General features: G+C 40.2%; 2 protein-coding genes across 9 annotated transcripts in view; one reads left to right on the forward strand and one right to left on the reverse strand.

The window, feature by feature from the left end:
- The window catches only part of METAP2 (methionyl aminopeptidase 2), a 44766-nt gene extending 25931 nt beyond the window's left edge, over nucleotides 1-18835 (forward strand). For 2 of the 3 annotated variants that reach the window (XM_023229561.3, XM_023229701.2), the window contains 4 exons: nucleotides 6297-6393; nucleotides 14966-15069; nucleotides 15850-15965; nucleotides 16668-18835. In XM_023229561.3, coding sequence (XP_023085329.1) covers nucleotides 6297-6393; nucleotides 14966-15069; nucleotides 15850-15965; nucleotides 16668-16920 — 570 coding nt within the window. In that variant the 3' untranslated portion in view covers nucleotides 16921-18835. The remainder of the gene's footprint in view (nucleotides 1-6296; nucleotides 6394-14965; nucleotides 15070-15849; nucleotides 15966-16667) is intronic. The other variant, XM_023229640.3, reaches the window with a different exon arrangement.
- A 2173-nt stretch (nucleotides 18836-21008) lies between these two features.
- The window catches only part of USP44 (ubiquitin specific peptidase 44), a 30948-nt gene continuing 28058 nt past the window's right edge, over nucleotides 21009-23898 (reverse strand). For 5 of the 6 annotated variants that reach the window (XM_023229902.3, XM_023230047.3, XM_023230119.3 and 2 more), the window contains one exon: nucleotides 21010-21605. In XM_023229902.3, the coding sequence (XP_023085670.2) occupies nucleotides 21406-21605 (200 nt within the window). In that variant the 3' untranslated portion in view covers nucleotides 21010-21405. Of the gene's footprint in view, nucleotides 21606-23898 lie in introns of all 6 variants that reach the window. The other variant, XM_023230204.2, reaches the window with a different exon arrangement.

The raw sequence follows: 23898 nt of genomic DNA on the forward strand, positions 1-23898 counted from the left end.
GGCAGGAGAATGGCGTGAACCCAGGAGGTGGAACTTGCAGTGAGCCGAGATCGCGCCACTGCACTCCAGCCTGGGCGACAGAGTGAGACTCCGTCTCAAAAAAAGGGTTCAGATTGGGGGTCTTGCTGTGTTGCACAGGCGCATCTTGAATTCCTGGGCTCAAGCTATCCCCTCACCTCGGCCTCCCAAAGTGCTAGGATTATAGGCATGAGCCACCATGCCCAGCTCTTTGCCAAAATTTTTTAATTGATTAATTTGTTGTTGAGTTTTAGGAATTCTGTATAGATTCTGGATGTTAATCCTGTATCAGATATAGTATTTGAAAATATTTTTTCTCATTTTGTGGGTTACCTTTTTACTCCAGATACTGTGTTTTGAAGCATAAAATGTTTTCATGAAGTCCAGTTTGTCTATTTTTTCTTTTGTTGCTTGTGCCTTAGGTGTCATACCCAGTAAATCATTGCTAAATCTAAGGTCATGAAGTGTTTACTCCGTTTCCTTTTAAGGTATTTATAGTTTCAGGTCTTCAACTTAGGTCTTTGATCCATTTGGAGTTAATTTTTTTATATGGTGTTAAGTAAGAGTCCACATTCATTCTTTTGCATGTGAATGTCCAGTTTTCCCAGCACCATTTGTTAAGACTGTTCTCTTGCTTTTGAATGGTCTTGACACCCTTGTCAAAGCTCATCTGGGCCAGGCACAGTGCATCATGCCTATAATCTCAGCCCTTTTGAAGGCCGAGGTGGGAGGATCGTTTGAGCTCAGTAGTTAAAGTCCAGCCTGGGCAAGATAGCAAGACCACATCTCTACCAAAAATTAAACAAATTAGTCAGGTGTGACGGTGCATCCTTGTGGTCCCAGCTACTCAGGAGGCTCTGGTGGGAGGATCACGTGAGCCCAGGGAGGTTGAGGCCTCAGTGAGACAAGATTACACCACTGCATTCCAGCCTGGGTGACAAAGCAAGACCCTGTCTGAAAAAAAAAAAAAAATCATTCGTCTTTGTAAGTGATGGTTTATTTCTGGACTGTTCATTTTATTTTATTGGTCTATATGTCTATCTTTGTGCCAATGCCACACTGGGTTTTTTTGGTTTGGTTTGGTTTTGGTTTTGAGACAGGGTCTTGCTCTGTCACCCAAGCTGGAGCACAGTGGCGTAATGTTGGCTTGCTGCAGCCTATACCTCCTGGGTTTAAGCAGTTCTCCTACTTCATTCTCATAAGTAGTTGGGACTACAGGCTCATGCCACCATATCCATCAATTTTATTTGTTTTTTATAGAGACAAGCTCAGGTTGGTCTTGAACTCCTGGCCTCAAGCAGTCCTGCTGCCTCAGCCTCCCAGAGTGCTGGGATTACAGGTGTGAACTGTTGGCGCCTGATGTCCGCACTGTTTTGATTACTGTAGCTTTGTTGTAAATCTTGAAATTGAGAAGTGTAAATTCTCCATCTTTGTTCTTTTTCAAAATTGTTTGGCTATCTAGGATGTCTTGGGATTCCATGTAAATTTAGGATTTTAGGCTGGGTGCGGTGGCTCAAGCCTGTAATCCCAGCACTTTGGGAGGCCGAGATGGGCGGATCACGAGGTCAGGAGATCGAGACCATCCTGGCTAACATGGTGAAACCCCGTCTCTACTAAAAAATACAAAAAACTAGCCGGGCATGGTGGCGGGCGCCTGTAGTCCCTGCTACTCGGGAGGCTGAGGCAGGAGAATGGCGTAAACCCGGGAGGCAGAGCTTGCAGTGAGCTGAGATCCGGCCACTGCACTCCAGTCTGGGCGACAGAGCAAGACTCCATCTCAAAAAAAAAAAAAAGAAAAAAAAAATAAATTTAGGACTTTTTTTTTCCTGCAAAAACCACCAACTGGATTTTGATAGGGATTGTGTTGAATGTGTAGATGGCTTCAGATGGTGTTGACATTTTAACGATATTAAGTCTTCTAATTCATAGACATGAGATGTTATGTTAATCCATTTTCACACTGCTATAAAGAAATACCTGAGACTGGGTAATTCATACAGGAAAGAAGTTTAATTACCCACAGTTCCACATGACTGAGGAGGCCTCAGGAAACTTAGAATCAAGGCAGAAGGCAAAGGGAAAGCAAGGACCTTCTTCACATGGCAGCAGGAGAGAGAACTGCAAGCAGGGGAAATGCCAGGCGCTTATAAAACTGTCAGGTCTCATGAGAACTTCCTATCATGAGAACAACATGGGGGAACCACCCCCATGATCCTATCACCTACCTCTCTCAGCATGTGGGGATTACAATTTGAGATGAGATTTGGCTGGGGACACAGAGTCAAACCTTATCAGATATGTTTCCATTTATGTCTTTATTTCAGCAACGTTTTATAGTTTTCATTGTATATGTGTTTCAATGTGTTTCACCTTGGGGTTAATTCCTAAGTTTTTTTTTTTTTTTTTTTTGAGCTATTGTTAATGCAATTATTTTTGTAATTTCCTTTTCAGATTGTTCATTGTTAGTATGTAGAAATGCAAGTGATTTTTATGTTTTGACTTTGTATCCTGTACTTGGTTGAATTAATTTATTCTGATACTTCTTTTGTGTGGAATCTTTAGGGTTTTCCACAGGTAAGATCATATAATCTGTGAACAGAGATAGTTTTACTTCCATCCCAATTTAGATGCCTTTTTATTTTTCTTGCCTGGTTGTTCTGACCTATGTTGAGTAAAAACAGCAAAAGTGGATAGCCTTCCTTGCCTTGTTTGTGATCTTAGAGGAAAGCTTTCCATCTTTGACCATTGAGTATGATGTTAGCTGTAGGTTTTTCATAGATGGCTTTTATTATGTTGAGGTGGTTTACTTCTGTTCTTAATTTGTTGAGCCTCACATCGTGAAAGGGTATTGAATTTTGTCATGCTTTTTCTGCATCAATTCAGGCAGTCATATGGTTATTTTTCTTCAATCTGTTAATGTGTGTATTAGATCTGTTTTTCTTATGTTGAACCATCTTTGAATTTCAGGAATAAATCCCACTAAGTCATGGTGTGTATTCCTTTTAATATGCAATTGAATTTGGTTTGCTAATATTTTATTAAGGATTTTGCATCAGTGTTCATAAGAATATTGGCCTATGGTTTTCTTATAGTGTCTTTGCCTGGCTTTGGTATCAGAGTAATGCTGGTTTCATGTAATGACTTAGAAAGTATTCTCTTCAGGTTTTTAGAAAAGTTTGAGGAGTAGTATTAGTTCTTTAAATGTTAAAATTAACCAGTGGAAGCCATCAGGTTCAAGGTTTTCCTTTGTCAGGATTTTTTTTTTTTTTTTGAGACAGGTCTCCCTTGTTACCCAGACTGGAGTACAGTGGTATGAACACAGTTCACTGCGGCCTTGACCTTCTGGGCTCAAGCAGACCTCCTGCCTCAGCTCCCAAGTAGCTGGGACCACAGGCGTGTACCAGTACACCCAGCTAATTGTAAAAATAAAATAACATTTAAAATTTTTTTAGATACAGGGTGTTGCTATCTTGCCCAGGCTGGTCTGGAACTCCTGCTCACAAGCCATCCTGCCACCTTGGCTTCCCAAAGTGTTGAGATTACAGGCATGAGCCACTGTGTCCGGCCTAATAATTCTTCTAAATGAATTAGTCTCCTGAGTTATGTAGAAAATAGAATATGGAATTGTAAACCAAAGTTATAATAATACTAGCTTTTAGAATAAAAATAATTTTGGCTGGGCATAGTGTGTCACGCCTGTAATCCCAGAACTTTGGGAGGCCGAGGCAGGCGGATCACAAGGTCAAGAGATCGAGACCATTCTGGCCATCATGGTGAAATGCTGTCTCTACTAAAAGTACAAAAATTAGCTGAGTGTGGTGGCGCGCCTGTAGTCCCAGCTACTCAGGAGGCTGAGGCAGGAGAATGACTTGAACCCAGGAGACAGAGGTGGCAGTGAGCCAAGATTGCACCACTGCACTCTAGCTTGGCAACAGAGCAAGACTCTGTCTCAAAAAAAAAAAAAAAAATTTTTTTTTTAAAATGTATTAGTTCCTTAACTCATGCGGAAAACAGTGTTTGCAGACTATTGTTAGAATAATAGTTGTTACAATTGACCATTTATTTTACTTCATTGAGACTTTAAAAATTCATATGGCTTCAAGTTACTATGTAGTATCCTTTGCAGGGCATTTCTTGAGCACTTCTTGCAGGCCCAGTCTAGTAGTAATTAACTCCATCAGCTTTTATCTGGGACTCTTAATTTCCCCCTCACTTTTTTTTTAATATATATATTTTTTCAAATTAAAATAGCGTCTTGCTCTGTTGCCCAGGCTAGAGCGCAGTGGTATGATCATGGCTCACTGCAGCCTCGACCTCCTGGGCTCAGGAAATCCTTCCACCTCAGTTCCCCAAGTAGCTGGCATGTGCCACAATACCTTGCTAATTTTTAAAACTTTTTTGTAGAGATGGGGGTCTCACTTTGTTGGCCAGGCTGGTCTTGAACTCCTGGGTTCAAGTGATCCTCCCCCCTTGGCCTTCCGATGTGCTGGGATTACAGACATGAGCCACCACGCCTTGCCTGATTTCTTTCTCACTTTTGAAGGACAGTTTTCCCAGATAGGATTCATAGGTGACAGCTTTTTTCTTTTAGTTAGCACTTTGCATATGTGCACTGCTGCCTTCTAGCCTCCAAAGTTTCTAGTGTGAAATGTGCTTGAAGTCTAATTGAGCATCCCTCCTATATAGTGAATCACTTCTTGTTGCTTTCAGGTTTCCCTCTGTCCTTTAGAAAGTTTGATTATCACGTTTTCGTGTGTGTGTGTGTAGGTTTCTTTGAGTTCATCTTTTTTGGAGTTCTTTGAACTTCTTGGATGTTATCTTCTTGTATTTCATCAAATTTGGGGAGTTTCCAGCCATTACTTTTTCAAATATTGTTTGCCTTTCTCCTTCTTCTGAAAATTTCCATAATACATATATTGGTCTACTTGATATACAGGTCCCTGAGGTTCTGTTCACTTTAATCTTTTTTATTCTTAGACTTGGTGATTTCCCTTGTCCTTATCTTCAGGTTTGCTGATTCTTTTTTTTTGCCTGCTCAAATACTTTTGAATTCTTGTGAATTTTTCGTTTCAGTTACTGTACTTTTCAGCTCTAGAAATTTTTTTTTTTCTTTTAGGTTTTCTGTTCTTTTTTGATATTTTCATTTTGTTCATACTATTTTTTTTTTTTTTTTTTTTGGCTCTCTCAATGTCTTCCTTTAATTTTTTAAGCATCTTTAGAAGAGTTGTTTTGAAGGCTTTGTCTAGTAGTAGATCTGCCATCACGTTTTTTTTTCAAGGATAGTTTCTGTCAATTTATTATTTTCCTTTGATGGGTGTTCTTATTTCCTTATATGCCTTGTGACTTTATGTTGAACATTGCATATTCCAGTGTAATGTGGTAATTCTGAAAATCAGATATTCCCCCTTCCCCAGCATTTCTTTTAGATTTTTTGTGTTGGTTTTTTTGTTTTTGATTCTTGTAGCCAATCTCTGCCAAGCATCCACCTGAGGTGTAAACTTCAGGTTTTCTCAGGTCTTTCCCTGGGCATGTGCGCTCACTTTTACGATTTTCTTGTACATGCAGTTGTTTTTGAATGACCTAGTCTTTAATATCTGGGCCCTGAAGGGGGAGAAAAAGAAAAATGAGTGTGGGCTGGAGGCCATGCTGTGTGTGAGGGAGTGGAGGGGAAAGGGGTGCTCACTATTTAAATCTGCTGAAAGTCACTTCAGCCACAGGGGTATGTAAGGGCTGAGGTTTGCAACTATGAGGGGAGATGCAACAACAGTGGCCACTTCTATATCTGGGTCTATGTGACCAGAAGCAGCAACTAGGTATCAAAGCACAGGTCCCTGATGTTTAGGACATAGACTGTTTTGCCCACTCGCATACCCCCAAGCTGTGTGCATGTTGCTCCAGGAACGTGAGCCAACCACGAGCTTATGGAACGGTGTGTAGTAGTGCTGCTACTGTGCTGAGAGCTGAAATGGATGGAAGTTAACCACGCTTGACCATCCCATTATTCCCCTGGAAGTTGCAAGGCTTCAGTAGACTCCAAAGTTCCCAAGTAGTTACGTTAGACAGATTTTGTCAGTGTAGTTGTTATCTATTTAGGGAGGCAGATTCCTGGTGCTTAATACTTCACTATCCTCTCATAATCCTCTGCAAAGTATTTTAAACAGGAAATTACTATGTACAAAGCAGTTTTTGATTGTCCCTTATTTTTAAATGTTACAAAATTAAGTTGCTATGAAAATTTTGCACTTTGAATAATAAAGCATACTTTACTCTTTTTTTAGTGTGCTGGAATTGATGTTCGTCTGTGTGATGTTGGTGAGGCCATCCAAGAAGTTATGGAGTCCTATGAAGTTGAAATAGATGGGAAGACATATCAAGGTATATTCTTTTAATATATCTTATTTTGAAATTGATTTTACAGACTATTGTTGAGTGCTTTCTTTGAGTCAGCTGCTTCATGTTTCTGTCTTGGGAATTCAAGGAAAGAAGACAGGGGAAATGACCCGCTTAGAGCGTGGTAGGAGTACTGTTGTAACTAACTGGAAACTATTGCCAAGCCACACTGTTAGCTGATAAGAAAACACCTGAGGAAATATCCTAGGGCAACCAAAATGCGCAGCCAGTTTTCTGTGACTAGTCAAATCAAGGCTGAGAGAAGCCAGGTTTCTTGCCATTGATGATGACTCATTGTGATTTTTTTGTTGTTGTTTTTTGTTTTGTTTGTTTTTTAAAGACAGGGTCTTGCTCTGTCATCCAGGCTGGAGCGCAGTGGTACAACCACGGCTCACTGTAGTTTCAACCTCCCAGGCTTAAGCGATCCTCCCACCTTAGCCCTCCCGGGTAGGGCCACCGTGCCTGGCTGATTTTTTTTTTGTAGAGACGAAGTCTACCTGTGTTGCTCAGTCTGATTTTGAACTGCTGAGCTCAAGCGATCCTCCCGCCTCAGCCTCCCGAAGTGCAGGATAACAGGTGTGAGCCACTGCTCCTAGCCTGTGGTTTTTTGGAATCACATTCAGAATTTGGAGGCCAGTTCCTTGTGTATCACTTTAATTCCCAAGTCCCTTTGCTTTCTAATCTTTACCAGTGACTACCTCAGGTATATACTCCCAGAGTCCCCTGTGCTTTCTGGTGTTGTACGTTAATCTCTGTCAGTCCAGTCCTCCTCCAGCTCCCAGGTCTGTCTGATCATCCCCCAGCCACCATCCTCTTCCCTCATCTGTGGTCATTTTTCTCTGTGACCCTGTTCTAATAACTTCTTTATAGAATATTTTTATATTTTCTTTAACAGAATTCTGTCTCTCTTTGTAGACTCTGAGTGGAGACTCATGTTGTTTTCTTGCCCCTTACTCAGTAAATTCACACCATTCAGCATTCTTTGCATTTCTATTGCCCATTATGTGTTTCTACCAAGAGCAGAAGTGATTCTTCCTCTGGAACCTGACCGTGCCTTCTATATAGACAGTTACCACCAACGTAACAGTCCTCTTTAATGTCTAAATACTGAAATTTATTACCACACTTAAATTTTTTTTTTTTTTTTTTTTTTTTTTTGAGGTGGAGTCTTGCTCTGTCACTCGGGCTGGAGGGCAGTGGCGTGATCTTGGCTCACTGCAACCTCTGCCTCCCAGGTTCAAGCCATTCAGTCCATTCTCCTGCCTCAGCCTCCCGAGTAGCTGGGATTACAGATGTGTACTACCACAGTCGGCTGCTTTTTGTATTTTTAGTAGAGACGGCGTTTCGTCATGTTGGGTAGGCTGGTCTCAAACTCTAGACCTCAGGTGATCCACCCGCCTCGGCCTCCCGAAGTGCTGGGATTACAGGCATGAGCCACCGTGCCCAACCCTTCTTGAGAGAGTCTTCCAGACCTAGTGGTTCATGCCTGTAAATCCCAGCACTTTGGGAGGCCAAGGTGGGTGGGTCACCTCAGGTCAGGAGTTCGAGACCAGCCTGGCCAACATGGTAAAACCCTATCTCTACTGGAAAAAAAAAAAAAAAAAGGCATGATGGCACACACCTGTAATCTCAGCTACTTGGGAGGCTGAGGCAGGAGAATTGCTTGAACCCAGGAGGCAGAGGTTGCAGTGAGTCGAGATTGCACTGTTGCACTCCAGTCTGGGCGACAGAATGAGACTCCGTCTGGGAAAAAAATTTAAAAAAGAGTCTTCCTCTGTTGTCCAGGCTGGAGTGCAGTGGCACGGTTGCAGCTCAGTGCTTGAGCAAAGCACTCCACCTCTGAGCTTCCTGAGTAGCTGGGACTACAGATGTACACTGTCACACCTGGCTAATTTTTGTATTTTTTTAAAAATAGAGATGAGTTTCACCATGTTGCCCAGGCTGGTCTTGACTTGAACTCCAGGTTCAAGTGATGATCCGCCTGCCTTGACCTCCCAAAATGCCAGGATTACAGGCATAAACCACTACTCCCAGCCCAGTCTTAGACTCTTAAACAATAGCTAGTCTTTTTTTCTAGCTCTTTCGTTTCCTTACTTTTTTATTTATTTCTTCTATGTCTTTATTTCTTTTTGTTTTTAATATGTATGATTTTTTTTCTTTCTTGAGACGGAATCTCACTCTGTAGCCCAGTTTAGAGTGCAGTGGTGTGATCTCAGCTCACTGTAACCTCTACTTCCTAGGTTTGAGCAATTCTTATGCCTTAGTCTCTCAGGTAGCTGGAATTACAGGCATGCGCCGCTACACCCAGCTAATTTATTTTTTTATTTTTAGTAGAGACGGGGTTTCACTGTGGTAGAGTAGGTCAAGAGATGGTCTCGATCTCTTGACCTCATGATTCGCCCGCCTCAGCTTCCCACAGTGCTGGGATTACAGGCATGAGTCATCATGCCCAGTCTATATATGTTTTTTGATATCAAGATATTCTTCCATTTCATTGTTCTTCATGGTTTCATTTCCCTTCCTCCTGCCTAGACCCTGTGTCAGCAGCTTTAAATCTTCTCTCATCTATATCTTTAACTTCCTTATTATTTGATTTTCAGATATTCTCTTTAAGATCTCTAATGTTGCCGGGCGCGGTGGCTAAAGCCTGTAATCCCAGCACTTTGGGAGGCCGAGACGAGCGGATCACGAGGTCAGGAGATCGAGACCATCCTGGCTAAGACGGTGAAACCCCATCTCTACTAAAAAATACAAAAAACAACTAGCCGGGCGAGGTGACGGTCGCCTGTAGTCCCAGCTACTCGGGAGGCTGAGGCAGGAGAATGGCGTGAACCCGGGAGGCGGAGCTTGCAGTGCGCCGAGATGGCGCCACTGCACCTCCAGCCTGGGCGACAGAGCTAGACTCCGTCTCAAAAAAAAAAGATCTCTAATGCTGTGAACACAAGTGCAAAGCAGAATACTTATTTATTTATTTATTGAGACAGTGTCTTACTCATTCTGTCACCCAGGCTAGAGAGCAATGGTGCAGACTTGGATCACTATAAGCTCAGCCTCCCGAGTAGTTGGGATTACAGGCGTGTGTCACCATGCTGGCTAATTTCTGGATTTTTTTTTTTTTTTTAGTGGAGAAAGGGCTTCATCATGTTGGCCAGGCTGGTCTCAACTTTCTGACCTCAGGTGATCTGCCCACCTTGGCCTCCTAAAGTGTTGGGATTACAGGCGTGAGCCACCGTGCCCGGCCCAGAATACTCTTGATGTTACTCACTCACACTTAGGTAGGAGGTGTGGGTTAATGAAGAAAACACACTTTGGGGTTCAGGCAGTTTTTAGTTGGAGTCTTAGATAAATCTATAACCTGAATACCCAAGTTTCTTGACTGTAATAGTGTTAATGGTATCTAGTTTGTTTTGAGAATGTCAATTATGTGATAGTGCCTGGAATTTATTAAGTATGCAACAGATATTTGTCATTCTGTCCCCTTCTCACCCCAATTCAGGGATTAGTGCCACAAATACAGTGCTTATTCAGGCTCTTCCAAATTGCTCTTCACATCTCAGGCAATTACTTACCTGATGAGAAAAATAGCCAAACAAGCCTAGCACTCTAATGTTGCATAAAGAATGTGACCAAATGCCGGTTTGGCAAATGCCAGGATTTGCCCACCTTCTCCCTATTCTTATGTTTTTATCTCTGTTCTTTAAGGAAGAAATATTCTTTTTTCTATACAGTATTTTCTTTTTTAAAATTTTAAAAAATTGTTAGCTCAAATACTGCTTTAAGGATCTTCTTTTCAGTGTTAATCCTCCCGCCTCCTTTGAGATACCACCTTATTATTCTTTTTCTGTACATACTCAGCCTTTCCCTAGTGGCTCCTCTCAGTGTGAAAGCACATGTGGAGGAGAATAAAAATCATAGCATTAGATTTAGATAGCCTTCTATGATTCTCATACCTTTTTTTTTTTTTTTTTTTTTTTTTGAGAGGGAGTGGTTTTTTTTTTGTTTGTTTTTTTGTTTTTTTGAGAGGGAGTTTTGCTTTTGTTGCCCAGGCTGGAGTGCAATGGCGAATGATTGCAGCTCACCACAACCTCCGCCTCCCGGGTTCAGGCAGTTCTCCTGCCTCAGCCTCCCGAGTAGCTGGAATTACAGGCGTGCACCACCATGCCCAGCTAATTTTTTTGTTTTGTTTTGTATTTTTAGTAGATACGGTGTTTCTCCATGTTGATCAGGCTGGTCTTGAACTCCCAACCTTAGGTGATCCGCCTGCCTTGGCCTCCCAAAGTCTAGGATTACAGGCATGAGGCACTGCACCTAGCCGATTCACATATTCTACTTTTGGCCTTTACTTACTGTTATGTGAAATTTTTACAATTTATTTTTACATTAAGACATGGTTTAAATTTACTATGTTCCTTAGTAGGGGTAAACATACTTTTCTTGGTATCCTAGCCAAAGCCATAAGGAGAGCAAAAGATTTTTAAAGGCTAGAATTTAGAATATCTCATTTCCAGTGTGCTTTTCTTTGGGAAATGTTTTGTCCAGTTCTTTAAATAGCTTAGAACCAGTTTTAGGATTTGCTGCTTCTATTAACATTTTATGAGCTCCCCAGAAGCAAGATTCTTACCCCAAAGGAAGCTGAGATTAAGAGCATAAATGCCGAGTTAAATGAGGAATTTATGGGACTAGAACATGGGCCTTCTGATTTCTAGGTTCACTGCTACAAATGAACAGAATCTATTATTTCCAAATTCGTGACTCTTAGGTCAACTTGGAATACAGACTGTAGCAGTCTGCTTAGGGGACTACCTCTAGAATTAGTTATTTCTCTTTTTTGAGAATTTGCTGAAACTTTTGTAAATTCCAACAGCAGCCAACATATACCATTGTCCTCTCTTTTTCCTTTCATTTTCTCCTAATTCTACAACTTGTTTGGTATGTGGTCTGCCTTTCAAGGTATGGTAGGTGACAGCTTAATGTTTGACTTAATGTTTAGTCACTGCATAGTAATTCCAGCTTGCAACATTGGGATTTTTATTATCTACCCTTTTACCTCTTCCACTAAGCTAGTGCAGCATTTTAGGTTTCATTATTTCAGTACCCCTCTTTTGATCCCTGTTATTGTACTGATCAGGGTTCTTAGTTTGAGGCAACAATCCATTTTTAATAGTTTAAGTAGAGAGGATGTGGAAAAATCCTGATACTGGGGAGATGAAGAAATGGACTCTGGGTTGAACTTTCCGGAACAAATTAAAAAAAAACCACGTAGCACAACTGGGCCATCAAAGGAGTACCTTATTAATCTCCTTTGATCAGGAAGCGATAGAATTAAAAAGTGATTGTTAACAAATTAGTGTTCCCAGAGTTAGCCTGTGCTGTTACAACCTGCATAAGTAAATGAATTCCCCTGTACCCTCATTCTTCTGTGCAACTAACATATTCGGTTGGTATGACTAAGAAACTTTCTTTAAAAAAATTGATTGGCGCCGGGTGCAGTGGCTCAAGCCTATAATCCCAGCACTTTGGGAGGCCGAGACGGATCACGAGGCGGATCACGAGGTCAGGAGATCGAGACCATCCTGGCTAACATGGTGAAACCCCGTTTCTACTAAAAAATACAAAAAACTAGCTGGGTAAGGTGGCGGGCGCCTGTTGTCCCAGCTACTCGGGAGGCTGAGGCAGGAGAATGGTGTAAACCCTGGAGGCGGAGCTTGCAATGAGCTGAGATCCGGCGACTGCACTCCAGCCTGGGCGACAGAGCAAGACTCCGTCATGAAATGAAATAAATGAAATGAAATGAAATGAAATGAGAAATGAGATGAAAAGGAAACAATAAAAAATTTTCTTAAAAAAAATTGATTGGCTTGTAAGGGTCAGTTTGCAAAGTTTGAATTTTAAAATAAGCTTGTTACTTGTCAACCTGAATAACAAACAGAGGCTCCCTAAAAATGATGTTTGGGAATAGAGCACTGCAGTGGGAATGCGATAGTAAACTTGTTCATATTCAGGGAGTTAAGGAAGACAGAGATTTTTAAAGACGAAAATGAGGATGACATAATTGTTTTGAAATAATTATCCTTGGCTCCAAAGATTAATAAGAGTGACGCCAGTTGGAGGTTGGGCAGGCAGCTGTTGGGCAGATGTCCTTGCAGAAATATTTTTTTGTGTAAAGTTGCAGTGGGCTTTGTGCAAGGTTATGGTTTTCGGTCATTTTCATTATCAGGCGTATAAGCATGAGAACCATCTCTTCATGGCTTTCCCTAGCTCTGTTTGAGTCTGACAACTTTGACATATTTATATAAGAAGGTTGTTGTGAAGAGCGAATTGATTTGTCTTGCTACCCCACTGAGTTTGTAGCATACTTGTTCCTTGCTTCAAACTACTTAATTCTGCTCTAGAAGAAAGGTAGCTCATACTGAGGATTCTAGCGCTATAGACCTAAATTTTTTTAAGGCCCCCTCCCACCTTTTTTCTTTTTTCTTTTCTTTTTTTTTTTTTTTGAGACTCTGTTGCCCAGACTGTAGTACAGTGGTGCGATTTCATTTCACTGCAGCCTCTGCTTCCTGGGTTCAGGTGACTCTCCTGCCTCAGCCTCCCAAATAGTTGGGACTACAGGTGTGCATCACCATGCCCACCATGACGCACACACTACAAGTGTGCGTCACCATGCCCAGCTATAGCCAAGCTACTACTATTTGTAGTAGAGATGGGGTTTCACTATGTTGGCCAGACTGGTCTTGAACTCCTGACTTCAAGTGATCCTCCTGCCTTGGCCTCCCAAAGTGTTGGGATTACAGGCGTGAGCCACTGCACCTGGCTGTTTTTAGCCCTTTTATAAAATTTGAAATATTAACACAAAATGCACAAAACATAAATACTCAACTTCTCAATTGCAGAAGCTACGTAACCTCACTCCTCAAGAAATTGAATATTGCCAGTATTCCAGAAGACACTCAGTCTCATTTTCATAGTCTGTTTTGTGCTGCTACAGCAGAATACCTGAGACTAGATAATTTATAAAGAACAGAAATTGATTTCTTACAGTGTTGGAGGCTGGGAAGATTAAGGGACTGGCATCTGGTGAGGGTCTTCTTGCTGCATCATCCCATGGCATTAGGCAAAAGGGCAATAAGAAGCTCGAGAGAGAGAGAGCGAGAAGTGGTCAAACTCGTCCTTTACAAGGAACCCACTCCTGAGATAATGGCGTGAATTCATTGATGAGAGTGGTGCCTTCATGGCCCAGACTTCTCGCGTTATGTCCCATCTCCCAGCACCATCACATTGGGGATGAAGTTCCCAATACATGAACTTTGGGGGACACATTCAAACCATAGAACCAATACACTGCTTTCCAATTACAGCAGCCTGCCTCTAGTGAGCCACCATCTTGGCTTGTGGGGTCAGTTCGCCAGGTCTTAGAGAAATAGTAATGATGTCTGAATTTTAAAATATATTTAGCTTATCAGCACTGTAAGTACGAAAGGATTTGCATTTGCTTTTCTTTGTCTTTACTACCTAATTATGCATCCCTAAACTAGTTTTATTGCCTAATTTTGAACTATTATGTATATGTGGAATTGTACAGTATGTATGTAATTGTGCCTTTTTCTGCTTATTTTGTCAGTTGTTTTAAAACAACTAGAATAAAAAAGCTAGAAGTTTTATTCCAGTTGTTAAATGTATTCCTAGCTTTTTGTTTTTATTGTTGAATGTTATTCCCTCATGTGAATATGCCACAATTTGTCTGTTCTGTCATTGCTCTCAGGACAGTGGGATGTTTACATTTTCTTTCTTCTTTCTTATTTCTGTTTCTTAATTATTGTGTCTCAGCCACATAGGTTTTCTTTTTGAATGTTTGAAATGTTGATATAAAGTTCTGTAATACTGTCATCTTAACAGTATTTTTCACGTTATCTTTTGGTGCATAACAATACAAATATGTATTTTTTATGCTTCTAATAATTTGTGTACATGGCATTTTCTTTTTTGTTAACAGTACCTCCTTACATGACCTCCCTTATGCCCTTAATCCTGTAATTCTTTCTTCCATCCTCCCTTACTTCTGGCTTTTTTTTTTTGAGACAGAGTCGCTGTTGCCCAGGCTGCAGTGCAGTGGCATGATCTCGGCTCACTGCAACCTCCGCTTCCCGGGTTCAAGTGATTCTCCTGCCTCAGCTTCCTGAGTAGCTGGAATTACAGGCCCCCACCACCACACCCAGCTAATTTTTGTATTTGTAGCAGAGACAGGGTTTCGCTGTGTTGGCCAGGCTGGTCTCAAACTCCTGACCTCAGGTGATCCGCTTGCCTCGGCCACCCAAAGTGCTGGGATTACAGGCATGAGCCACTGCACCCGGCCTACTTCTAGTATTAATAACACTGCAACTAACTACTTTTTATATTCCACTAGATTCCAGTTTATATTTAACTACCTTAATGTAAGGTTATTTAGTAAAGCCATATCTGGTTTTTGAATAAATGCTTGAACTCTGTACCAAAATGTAAAAGATCTGCTTTTTCTTCTTGAGATTCTGAATAACTTTTATTTCCCTATTTTTTATAACAGTGAAACCAATCCGTAATCTAAATGGACATTCAATTGGGCAGTATAGAATACATGCTGGAAAAACAGTACCGATTGTGAAAGGAGGGGAGGCAACAAGAATGGAGGTATGTGTGTCACTAACATTTTACTTCCATGGAAGACATTTTTTTCTTCCAAGCAGAAGATCGTGATAGTTAAGTATATAATTACACTGACCAGAATTAGTTTATCATCCATATTCACACTGTCAGGAATTGGGCCATTTGAATTTGCAAATTGTGTATAGTTAGCACTAAATCACTTGTGGAAATTGGGGCTGTGAAAGGATTGTTTGTTCAACATTTGATGAATATTTATGGAGCATTCCTAGGTGTCAGTCTCTTTATAGTAGGCTCTAGGGGTGGAGCTGTGAACAAAATTTGTAGGGGGAAGCAGAAAGACCAAGAAGTGCAAAGGAGCTAAAGCAAGGCAAGGTTAGATAAAGACTGCCAGGGGCTATTTCATGTTGCTGCTTCATCAGGTAGAGACTTCAAGAGATGGTAATTGTAGGCTGGGCTCAGTGCCTCAAGCCTGTTAATTCCAACACTTTGAGAGACCAGTGCAGGCAGATCACCTGAGGTCAGGAGGTTGAAACAAGTCTGGCCAACATAGTGAAACGTCGTCTCTACTAAAAATACAAAAATTAGCCAGGCATGGTGGCATGTGCCTGTAGTCCCACCTACTCAGGAGGCTGCGCAAGAGAATCGCTTGAACCTGGGAAGTGGAGGTTGCAGTGAGCCAAGATCACACCAGTGCACTCTAGCCTGGCAACAGAGAGAGACTGTCTCAAAAAGAGAGTGCGAGATGGTAATTGTGATTCATTCTGAATTTTTCTTCTTTCTCTCCCCTTGACCCTTATTTTTCAGGAAGGAGAAGTATATGCAATTGAAACCTTTGGTAGTACAGGAAAAGGTGTTGTTCATGATGATATGGAATGTTCACATTACATGAAAAATTTTGATGTTGGACATGTGCCAATAAGGTGAGAGACGAGATGATGGAATTTATGTGGCTAATGAGCATGTCTTCTGAGTTAACAGCATTTTTTTAAAAAGTGGCATGCATACAAAATAGTATATTCATTAAATGTAGAGTTCTGTAGCCCAACAGTAAGAAAAAAAAATAGCCTTTTAAACATTTTAACTGAGATTAAAATTATACACACACACACACACTACACACACACATGTGTTGTCTTCAAGTCTGGTTTCTGATAATCATAAATGTCAGAGATTATTTTGCTAGCATTCCTGGGTTTTTGGTTTAATATTTTCCCATTGGTAAACTTCCATTTACAATGTCTTTCAATTTACATTGAATTTTTTTAACATTTGAAGATGATTGAAGTCTGGATTTACATCTTTTATATGCAGGTCTTTGAGCTTGCTGCACACAAAAGGAAATTCCCATAATACCCTGTAGTTAGGTGTGTACTGGGGAATATAACACACATAGACACGTAAACACAGTAAGATGGCCTCCAGCTGGTTCCTATTCAGCTGCCATCTATAATTAGGTATGGGCTATTATACATTCTGGCTTTTGATTGTTGAAAGAGCAACTTTAAATAAAAGTTTTTGGACTTCAACTACTAAGACACAGCTAAGGTCTGGGCTTTTCTTAATGAGGGAAATGAGTTCGTAACTCTTTGGCCAACAATTAATTTTGGATTTTCTCCTCTTAGGCTTCCAAGAACAAAACACTTATTAAATGTCATCAATGAAAACTTTGGCACCCTTGCCTTCTGCCGCAGATGGCTGGATCGCTTGGGAGAAAGTAAATACTTGATGGCTCTGAAGAATCTGTGTGACTTGGGCATTGTAGATCCATATCCACCATTATGTGACATTAAAGGATCATATACAGCGCAATTTGAACATACCATCCTGTTGCGTCCAACATGTAAAGAAGTTGTCAGCAGAGGAGATGACTATTAAACTTAGTCCAAAGCCACCTCAACACCTTTATTTTCTAAGCTTTGTTGGAAAACATTATACCAGAATTAATTTGCAACATGTTGTCTCTTTTAACAGTGGACCCATGTAATACTTTTATCCATGTTTAAAAAAGAAGGAATTTGATCAAAGGCAAACCATCTAATGTAATTAACCAACGAAAAAGCTTTCAGGACTTTTAAATGCTAACTGTTTTTCCCCTTCCTGTCTAGGAAAATGCTATAAAGCTCAAATTAGTTAGGAATGACTTAAACGTTTTGTTCTGAATACCTAAGAGATACTTTTTGGATATTTATATTGCCATATTCTTACTTGAATGCTTTGAATGACTACATCCAGTTCTGCACCTATACCCTCTGGTGTTGCTTTTTAACCTTCCTGGTATCCATTTTCTAAAAAATAAAGACATTTTCAGATCTGAGAGCTACATCTCAATGTTTGTGGTTATAATTCTGGACAGGATAAATAGCTAAACTTAATGTTGGCAAATGCAGAGACATGTATCTGAAATGTAGACCTCCACACTGAGACTTTTGTGGCATAGTGGCTAAAACAAGATCTACACATGCATAAAGAGGGACAAACACCTTTTCTTCATAAATACACAGCTTTAGGAATATTTCACCATTCTTTATAGGACATAGTAGTCCTTGTGTTTTTTTCCCCTGACATTGGAAAGAGGCGCTAATTGAAACTTGACTGAGGAACATTGTGCCAACTGGAAACCTTGATTTAGTAAAAATCTTAATGTTCAGATCCTTTTTATCAGGGAGTGTATTCAGCTTGCTCAGAAAACCAAAAGGGCATTAAAGCCACAAAAGCAAAGAAGAAAAAAAAAGCTTCCATGTTTGGATCTTGTTCTAGTTAGAAAAATTAAGTTGAAATTATTGGACTTTTTCATTCATGAGGCAAATGCTGTAATACGTCGCCCTTTGACAGGTTTGGATTCTTAACATTACTGGTGGTATTTCAGGAAGTGAGGTGACAGTTACTTATAGCGGCTAAGTGTATTAAGTTGAATGTAACGATGGTAATATTTTGTTTTAACTGAGGCCCACTACTGATTCTTTAACAAATTGCTTGAATTCTTATATGTAAATAATTTTATGGGAATGTTCCATCATAATTTCTAAATCGTTTATATACCAAGGTAGCCTTAATTTGTGTATGTTTCAGTACAGTGAGATTTTATTGCCTCTGGGATGCTGTTTAGTTTGTATTTTGTTAAACGTTTTTATCTTAGGAAGAGAAACCTACAACTTCTGTACCTAGATCATCTGTTACATTAAAAAGCTGTTCTTTCAGCATTAGAGCTATAAATGAATGTTATCTTGTGGGGAAACAATCTAGGTTTTAGCTGTATGAGCTATATTTATTATGGTGCTAATATGTTCAATAGCCACATTTGACTAATTTCTGCATTTTCTGTGATGCTGTGGCTGGCAGCAGAGCTCGCCAGTTCACGCCTGGACATACTGTCAGGGCTGGGTCCTCCAGCTCTCTCCTTTGAGGTTGAGTCCGTATCTTTTTATGTGGAAGTATAAAGCAAGTATCTTGATTTCTAAATCCAGGAATTTTAGAATTGACCTTTATGAGTGAAGACTTTTGGAGCTTTTAAAGATCTCGGCAGTCTTTGATCTCAAACCAATTAGGAGCTCCAAGTTCCCTTCCCAGGTAACTGTTGGGAACAGTGGCATCACTGTATGATGCCCTTGTAGTGGCTGGAAGGGACACGATCTTGTAAATAGGAAAGCCGTCACTTAAATTGTATTGTTTGCTTATTAGCCATGTATCCCTTAAAATTCTGTTATGTTTACAACGATGTACCTTATTGGCAACAAATTATTAGTTTGATGTTTAACAATAGTGCCTTTAGTAAATTATTTTACAACTAAAACATGTTGTTTTTTGTTAGATCAACTTAGCAGAATGTAGACATCCATGCTGAGATTTAAGATACATAGTAAGAAATCTAAGTTTCTGTTTATTTAGGTTTTAATTTTATTGTTGGTGTTTTGAGACATTTTTCACACTAAAATTTAGTGGAAAGTACTAACAGATTTCCCATATTCCCCAATAATATCCCCCTTCTCTAAGCCTCTCCCCATAGATGTTAGTTTTAAGGGGTTAAAAAGTAAAGGGTTAAGTCACTTTCTCTTTTTTTTTTCTCCCTTTTTTTAGACAGAGTCTCGCTCTGTCACCCAGGCTGGAGTTCAGTGGCGTGATCTCAGCTCACTGCAACTGGGTTCAAGCTATTCTCCTGCCTCAGCCTCCCGAGTAGCTGGACTACAGATGTGTGCTACCACACCTGGCTAATATTTTTTGTTTGTATTTTTACTAGAGACAGGGTTTCACTGTGTTAGCCAGGATGGTCTCGATCTCCTGACCTTGTGATCCACCCGCCTCGGCCTCCCAAACTGCTGGGATTACATTACAGGCATGAGCCATGGCGCCCGGCCTCTTGTATATTTTTATATTGAAATAAGTACAAGCAATGATACCATTACAAATAGTTCAGGAGTTTTTACAATAATTCCATTAAAATGACGTGCTAAAATGTATAACGTTAAAAACAGTCCTTGAAACTAGGAAAGAGTAGATGCTGGTATCTTGACCACGTAAATTTTTAATGAGGTATTAAGTGTGTAACAGTTGAGGTAACAACTTGCATAGGTATTATGAACAATTTTAAACAAGCTATTTAATATTCCAGATGTGTTTTTGGCACAAATGATTTGTTCAGTGATAAAAGTCTCATTGCACTTCAGCTAACCCAGATGACTTGTTATTTACTGGTAGAGATCTCTTTCAAGTTTGTACTTACAGATGATCACTACTGGTGAACAGCATTCTACAGGATATTATCTTTCACTAAGACTTCAACCTGCAAATAAACCCACTTATAAAAAAAGGATACATGATCTTCCTGTGGTTAACAGAGCTTAGATACATAGCTGGTCTACAGATTAGTTGATTCTACCCTCTCCAAATAAGACAAAGTTAGCAGCAACGGGACTTTAAAGAAATCCAGTGAGATTATCAGAGAAGAACAAAAAGAGTGACTCACTGTATTTTTTTTTTTTTTGGCAAGTTTAGATAGCTTTTAATTTTTTTAATGCTCAGGGCCAGTGTTTTAAGAGGCTCCTACCTAGTAGTCACATAATCCTAGCAAGAGTAAATCAAACTTTAGTTATTTAGGAGAATGAGATGCTAGACATAATAGTCCAGTTGCCAATTTTGAACACTTTTTTTGCCCTGTAATTTTTTCTCTTCAAGACTCTATTCCTTTGAACTAAAAAATACATATAAAGTTTTAAGAGATCTAATGTCATCAGACATTATAAAATGAACTCATACCCAAGGTAAACGATTTGAATAACATCATACACTGGTTTGCTAAATTCAGACTTTTTATGACTGCTTAATTATTAGACTTCTGGACAAACCTGTTTGCTGCCAGACAAAAATCATAAATCCCAGCCATCATTTTTTCATGTCCATAGTTCCAAAGGTCACTTAAATATGCTATTTGTAAAGCTGCCTGTTTCATTTACAGTTTGACTATGCCAAATAAAGAGCAATTACTAAAACAATTGTGGGGTTACATTAACCAAAATGTCTGTTACAAGGCCTGTTAACACACAAAGCCTCAGAAATACCAGTGAATGTGACTGAAGAATATTTAGGTGATATCTTGACATGTCACTGCAATAACTCCAAGGGGCAAGGTAACTTCAATATACAAATGAAAGAAAGACTATTAGTGACCAAGTAGAGTCTAATTTTCCATCTATTAAGAATTTGTGGCCGGGCGCGGTGGCTCAAGCCTGTAATCCCAGCACTTTGGGAGGCCGAGACGGGCGGATCACGAGGTCAGGAGATCAAAACCATCCTGGCTAACACGGTGAAACCCCGTCTCTACTAAAAAATACAAAAAACTAGCCTAGCGGGCGAGGTGACGGGCGCCTGTAGTCCCAGCTACTCCGGAGGCTGAGGCAGGAGAATGGCGTAAACCCGGGAGGCGGAGCTTGCAGTGAGCTGAGATCTGGTTACTGCACTCCAGCCTGGGCGACAGAGGGAGACTCCGTCTCAAAAAAAAAAAAAGAATTTGTATAGAAAATACCTGAAAAAGATAACACATGTATATAAAATGATGCCACTTGAACTTTGTTGATAGAAGATTGCACAAATTCATGATCCGAGCCAATTAAGACATAAAAATATAAAAGAGGTAACATCAGTCTGAGGTAAACACCAAAAGTTTAAAACTCCAAATATTTGAAAAAAGTAGTTACCTTCAGTTGATACACACATTTATACTTTGTAAAAAAAAAAATTGTAGTTAGATATAAAATGCATAAATGTAGTATATACACTGATTCACAAGAAAAAATGTTTAAAATGGTACATCAGTCTTTTTAAAAGTATATATATAAATCACAGGAAGAAAACCCCATTGTCTTTGGATCAGCTAAGGATTTCATTAGACGAGGTATCAGCGTCTTCAATGGGATGTTGGCTCCCCAACAGGAGCTCTGGAGGCAAAAGTTCAGAATGTCCATTCTCAGAAACTCGTTGGGTATAAAACAAGATATAAGCTTGAGCCTTGCATACTTCATCCATAGTGCACATGCTTAGCTTGGAATCATTGCAGTGTACCCAGAACCCTAGAGTGAAGCACAGAAATACACTTATGAAGGGACTTCAGAAAATTCTAGTATGAAAGGCATTATTGAGTGAGAAGCTTTTTCTGAAGTGAAAATAATTTTCTAGCCAATTCATTTTTCTTTAACAAGAAATATAGATTGGGCAGTGTTACCTTGGAATTATCTACCTTTAATCTAGAAGTAGCTTAAGTTTACACAGCATGTGACTGATGAGTACCTGACACTATTCCTTGTGTAAATCTACCAGTTAATGCTTTTGCCACTAATCATACAGGATGATCAGCCCTAATTCCAAAATCTAGCCGGGCGCAGTGGCTCACGCCTATAATCCCAGCACTTTGGGAGGCCGAGGCAGGCAGATCACCTGAGGCCAGGAGTTAGAGACCAGCCTGGCCAACATGGCAAAACCCCATCTCTACTAAAAATACAAAAATTAGCTGGGCATGTTGGTGCGTGCCTGTACTCTGAGCTACTCAGGAGGCTGAAGCAAGAGAATAGAATGGCTTGAACCTGGGAGGTGGAGGTTGCAGTGAGCAAGGATTGCGCAGCTGCCCTCCAGCGTGGGTGATAGAGAGACTGTCTCAAAAAAACAAAATCCAAAACCAAAACTTTTTGTGCCAACGTGATGTCATAAGTAACCCTGAACACATTTTTTCCCACTGTATTAATGTCTTTTTTTTTTACTGTGAAACTTACGTGCACATAAGTATAATGCACTTATGTACATTACATGCACATAAGTATGCTAATGACTGCTTATCATTAGCATATAAATCAGCCAGGAATTATGCTGATGCCATACCACCAGACTGTCCATATGAGTGGCTGAGATAGTGACACCTTTGTTTGTTGATTGCTCAATGTACACAAACTTTGTTATATGCACTCTGTTAATGAAACTGTTTCATTATTTGAAGTGTTGTAGAAAATTATCTTTAGGCAATGTGTACAAGGTGTATATGGGTCCCATCCCTACAATACCTCATAATGTCTATGCAAAAAAATCCAAAATTCAAAACACATATGGTCCCAAGCATTTTAGACAAGGTATACTCAATCTGTATTAAAAAGCAAACTGGGTCGGGCATGGTGGCTCACGCCTGTAATCCCAGCATTTTGGGAGACCAAGGCTGTCAGATCAGTTATGGCCAGGAGTTCAAGACCAGCCTGTCCAACATGGTGAAAGCCCATCTCTACTAAAAATATAAAAATTAGCCAGGCATGGTGATGCACACCTGCAATCCCAGCTACTCGGGAGGCTGAGGTTGCAGTGAGCCGAGATGACGCTGCTGCACTCTATTCCACGGGAAAGAGTGAGACTCTGTCTCAAAAACAAACAAACAAACAAACAAAGCCAATAGTGTACAAATAACTTGGTAGTTTTTGGTAGTTCAGTGTTGAGTTACCTTGGTGGATTATCGGGCTTCTTGTCCTCACCTTTTTCTGTTTGGGGTGTGTTGGGTGGGGGTGGGGAGTTGGAGGTTCATTCTTTGTTCAATAGTAAATATCAAAAGGGGAAGTAAGGCTGGGTGTGGTGGCTCGTCTGTAATCCCAGCACTTTGGGAGGCTGAGGCAGGCGTATCACAAGGTCAGGAGTTCAAGACTATCCTGGTTAACACGGTGAAACCCCGTCTCTACTGAAAATACAAAAAATTATCTGGGTGTGGTGGCACATGTCTGTAGTCCCAGCTACTCAGGAGACTGAGGCAGAACTGCTTGAACCTGGGAGGCAGAGGTTGTAGTGAGCCAAGATCGCGCCACTGCACTCCAGCCTGGGTGACAGAGCGAGACTTCATCTCAAAAAAAAAAAAAAAAAAAAAAAGGCGGGGGAGGGAGAAGTAAAAAATGAAATCTCAATCCAATCACTTTTGCTAGAACTAGACTATCCTAGAAGACGGAAAATAAAAGTGAGTTTTGTATGTTAAACTTGAACAGTGCTTGTTCCAAATATCTGTGATCCCCCAGTTCATTAGGTGCCCTATTTCTTTAAATAAACCAGTAAACATACGATCTGCTTTTTGAAGTGTGTCTTTAAGAAAAGTTAACACTCTGACTTTTAGTTGGCAACAAGACTATCCTCATTATTATATTCCTCCGGCCCTTAGTCAAAAGTACTGCAAAACCTACAGAAAATATTTCATGCATCAACTCTCACGTTTTAGTATCTGCAGAGGTATTCTCCCTAAGAAAATAAGTGGTCAAGTAGTTTTGTTTATGATTTAGTAGTCAATTTAGAAATCGGCTAAAGCCTGAACTCCAGCCTCCAAGTCCAACCCAAGATAAAATACTTTTT

Source organism: Piliocolobus tephrosceles, chromosome 10 (genome assembly GCF_002776525.5).
Source record: "Piliocolobus tephrosceles isolate RC106 chromosome 10, ASM277652v3, whole genome shotgun sequence".
Lineage (NCBI taxonomy): Eukaryota > Metazoa > Chordata > Mammalia > Primates > Cercopithecidae > Piliocolobus > Piliocolobus tephrosceles.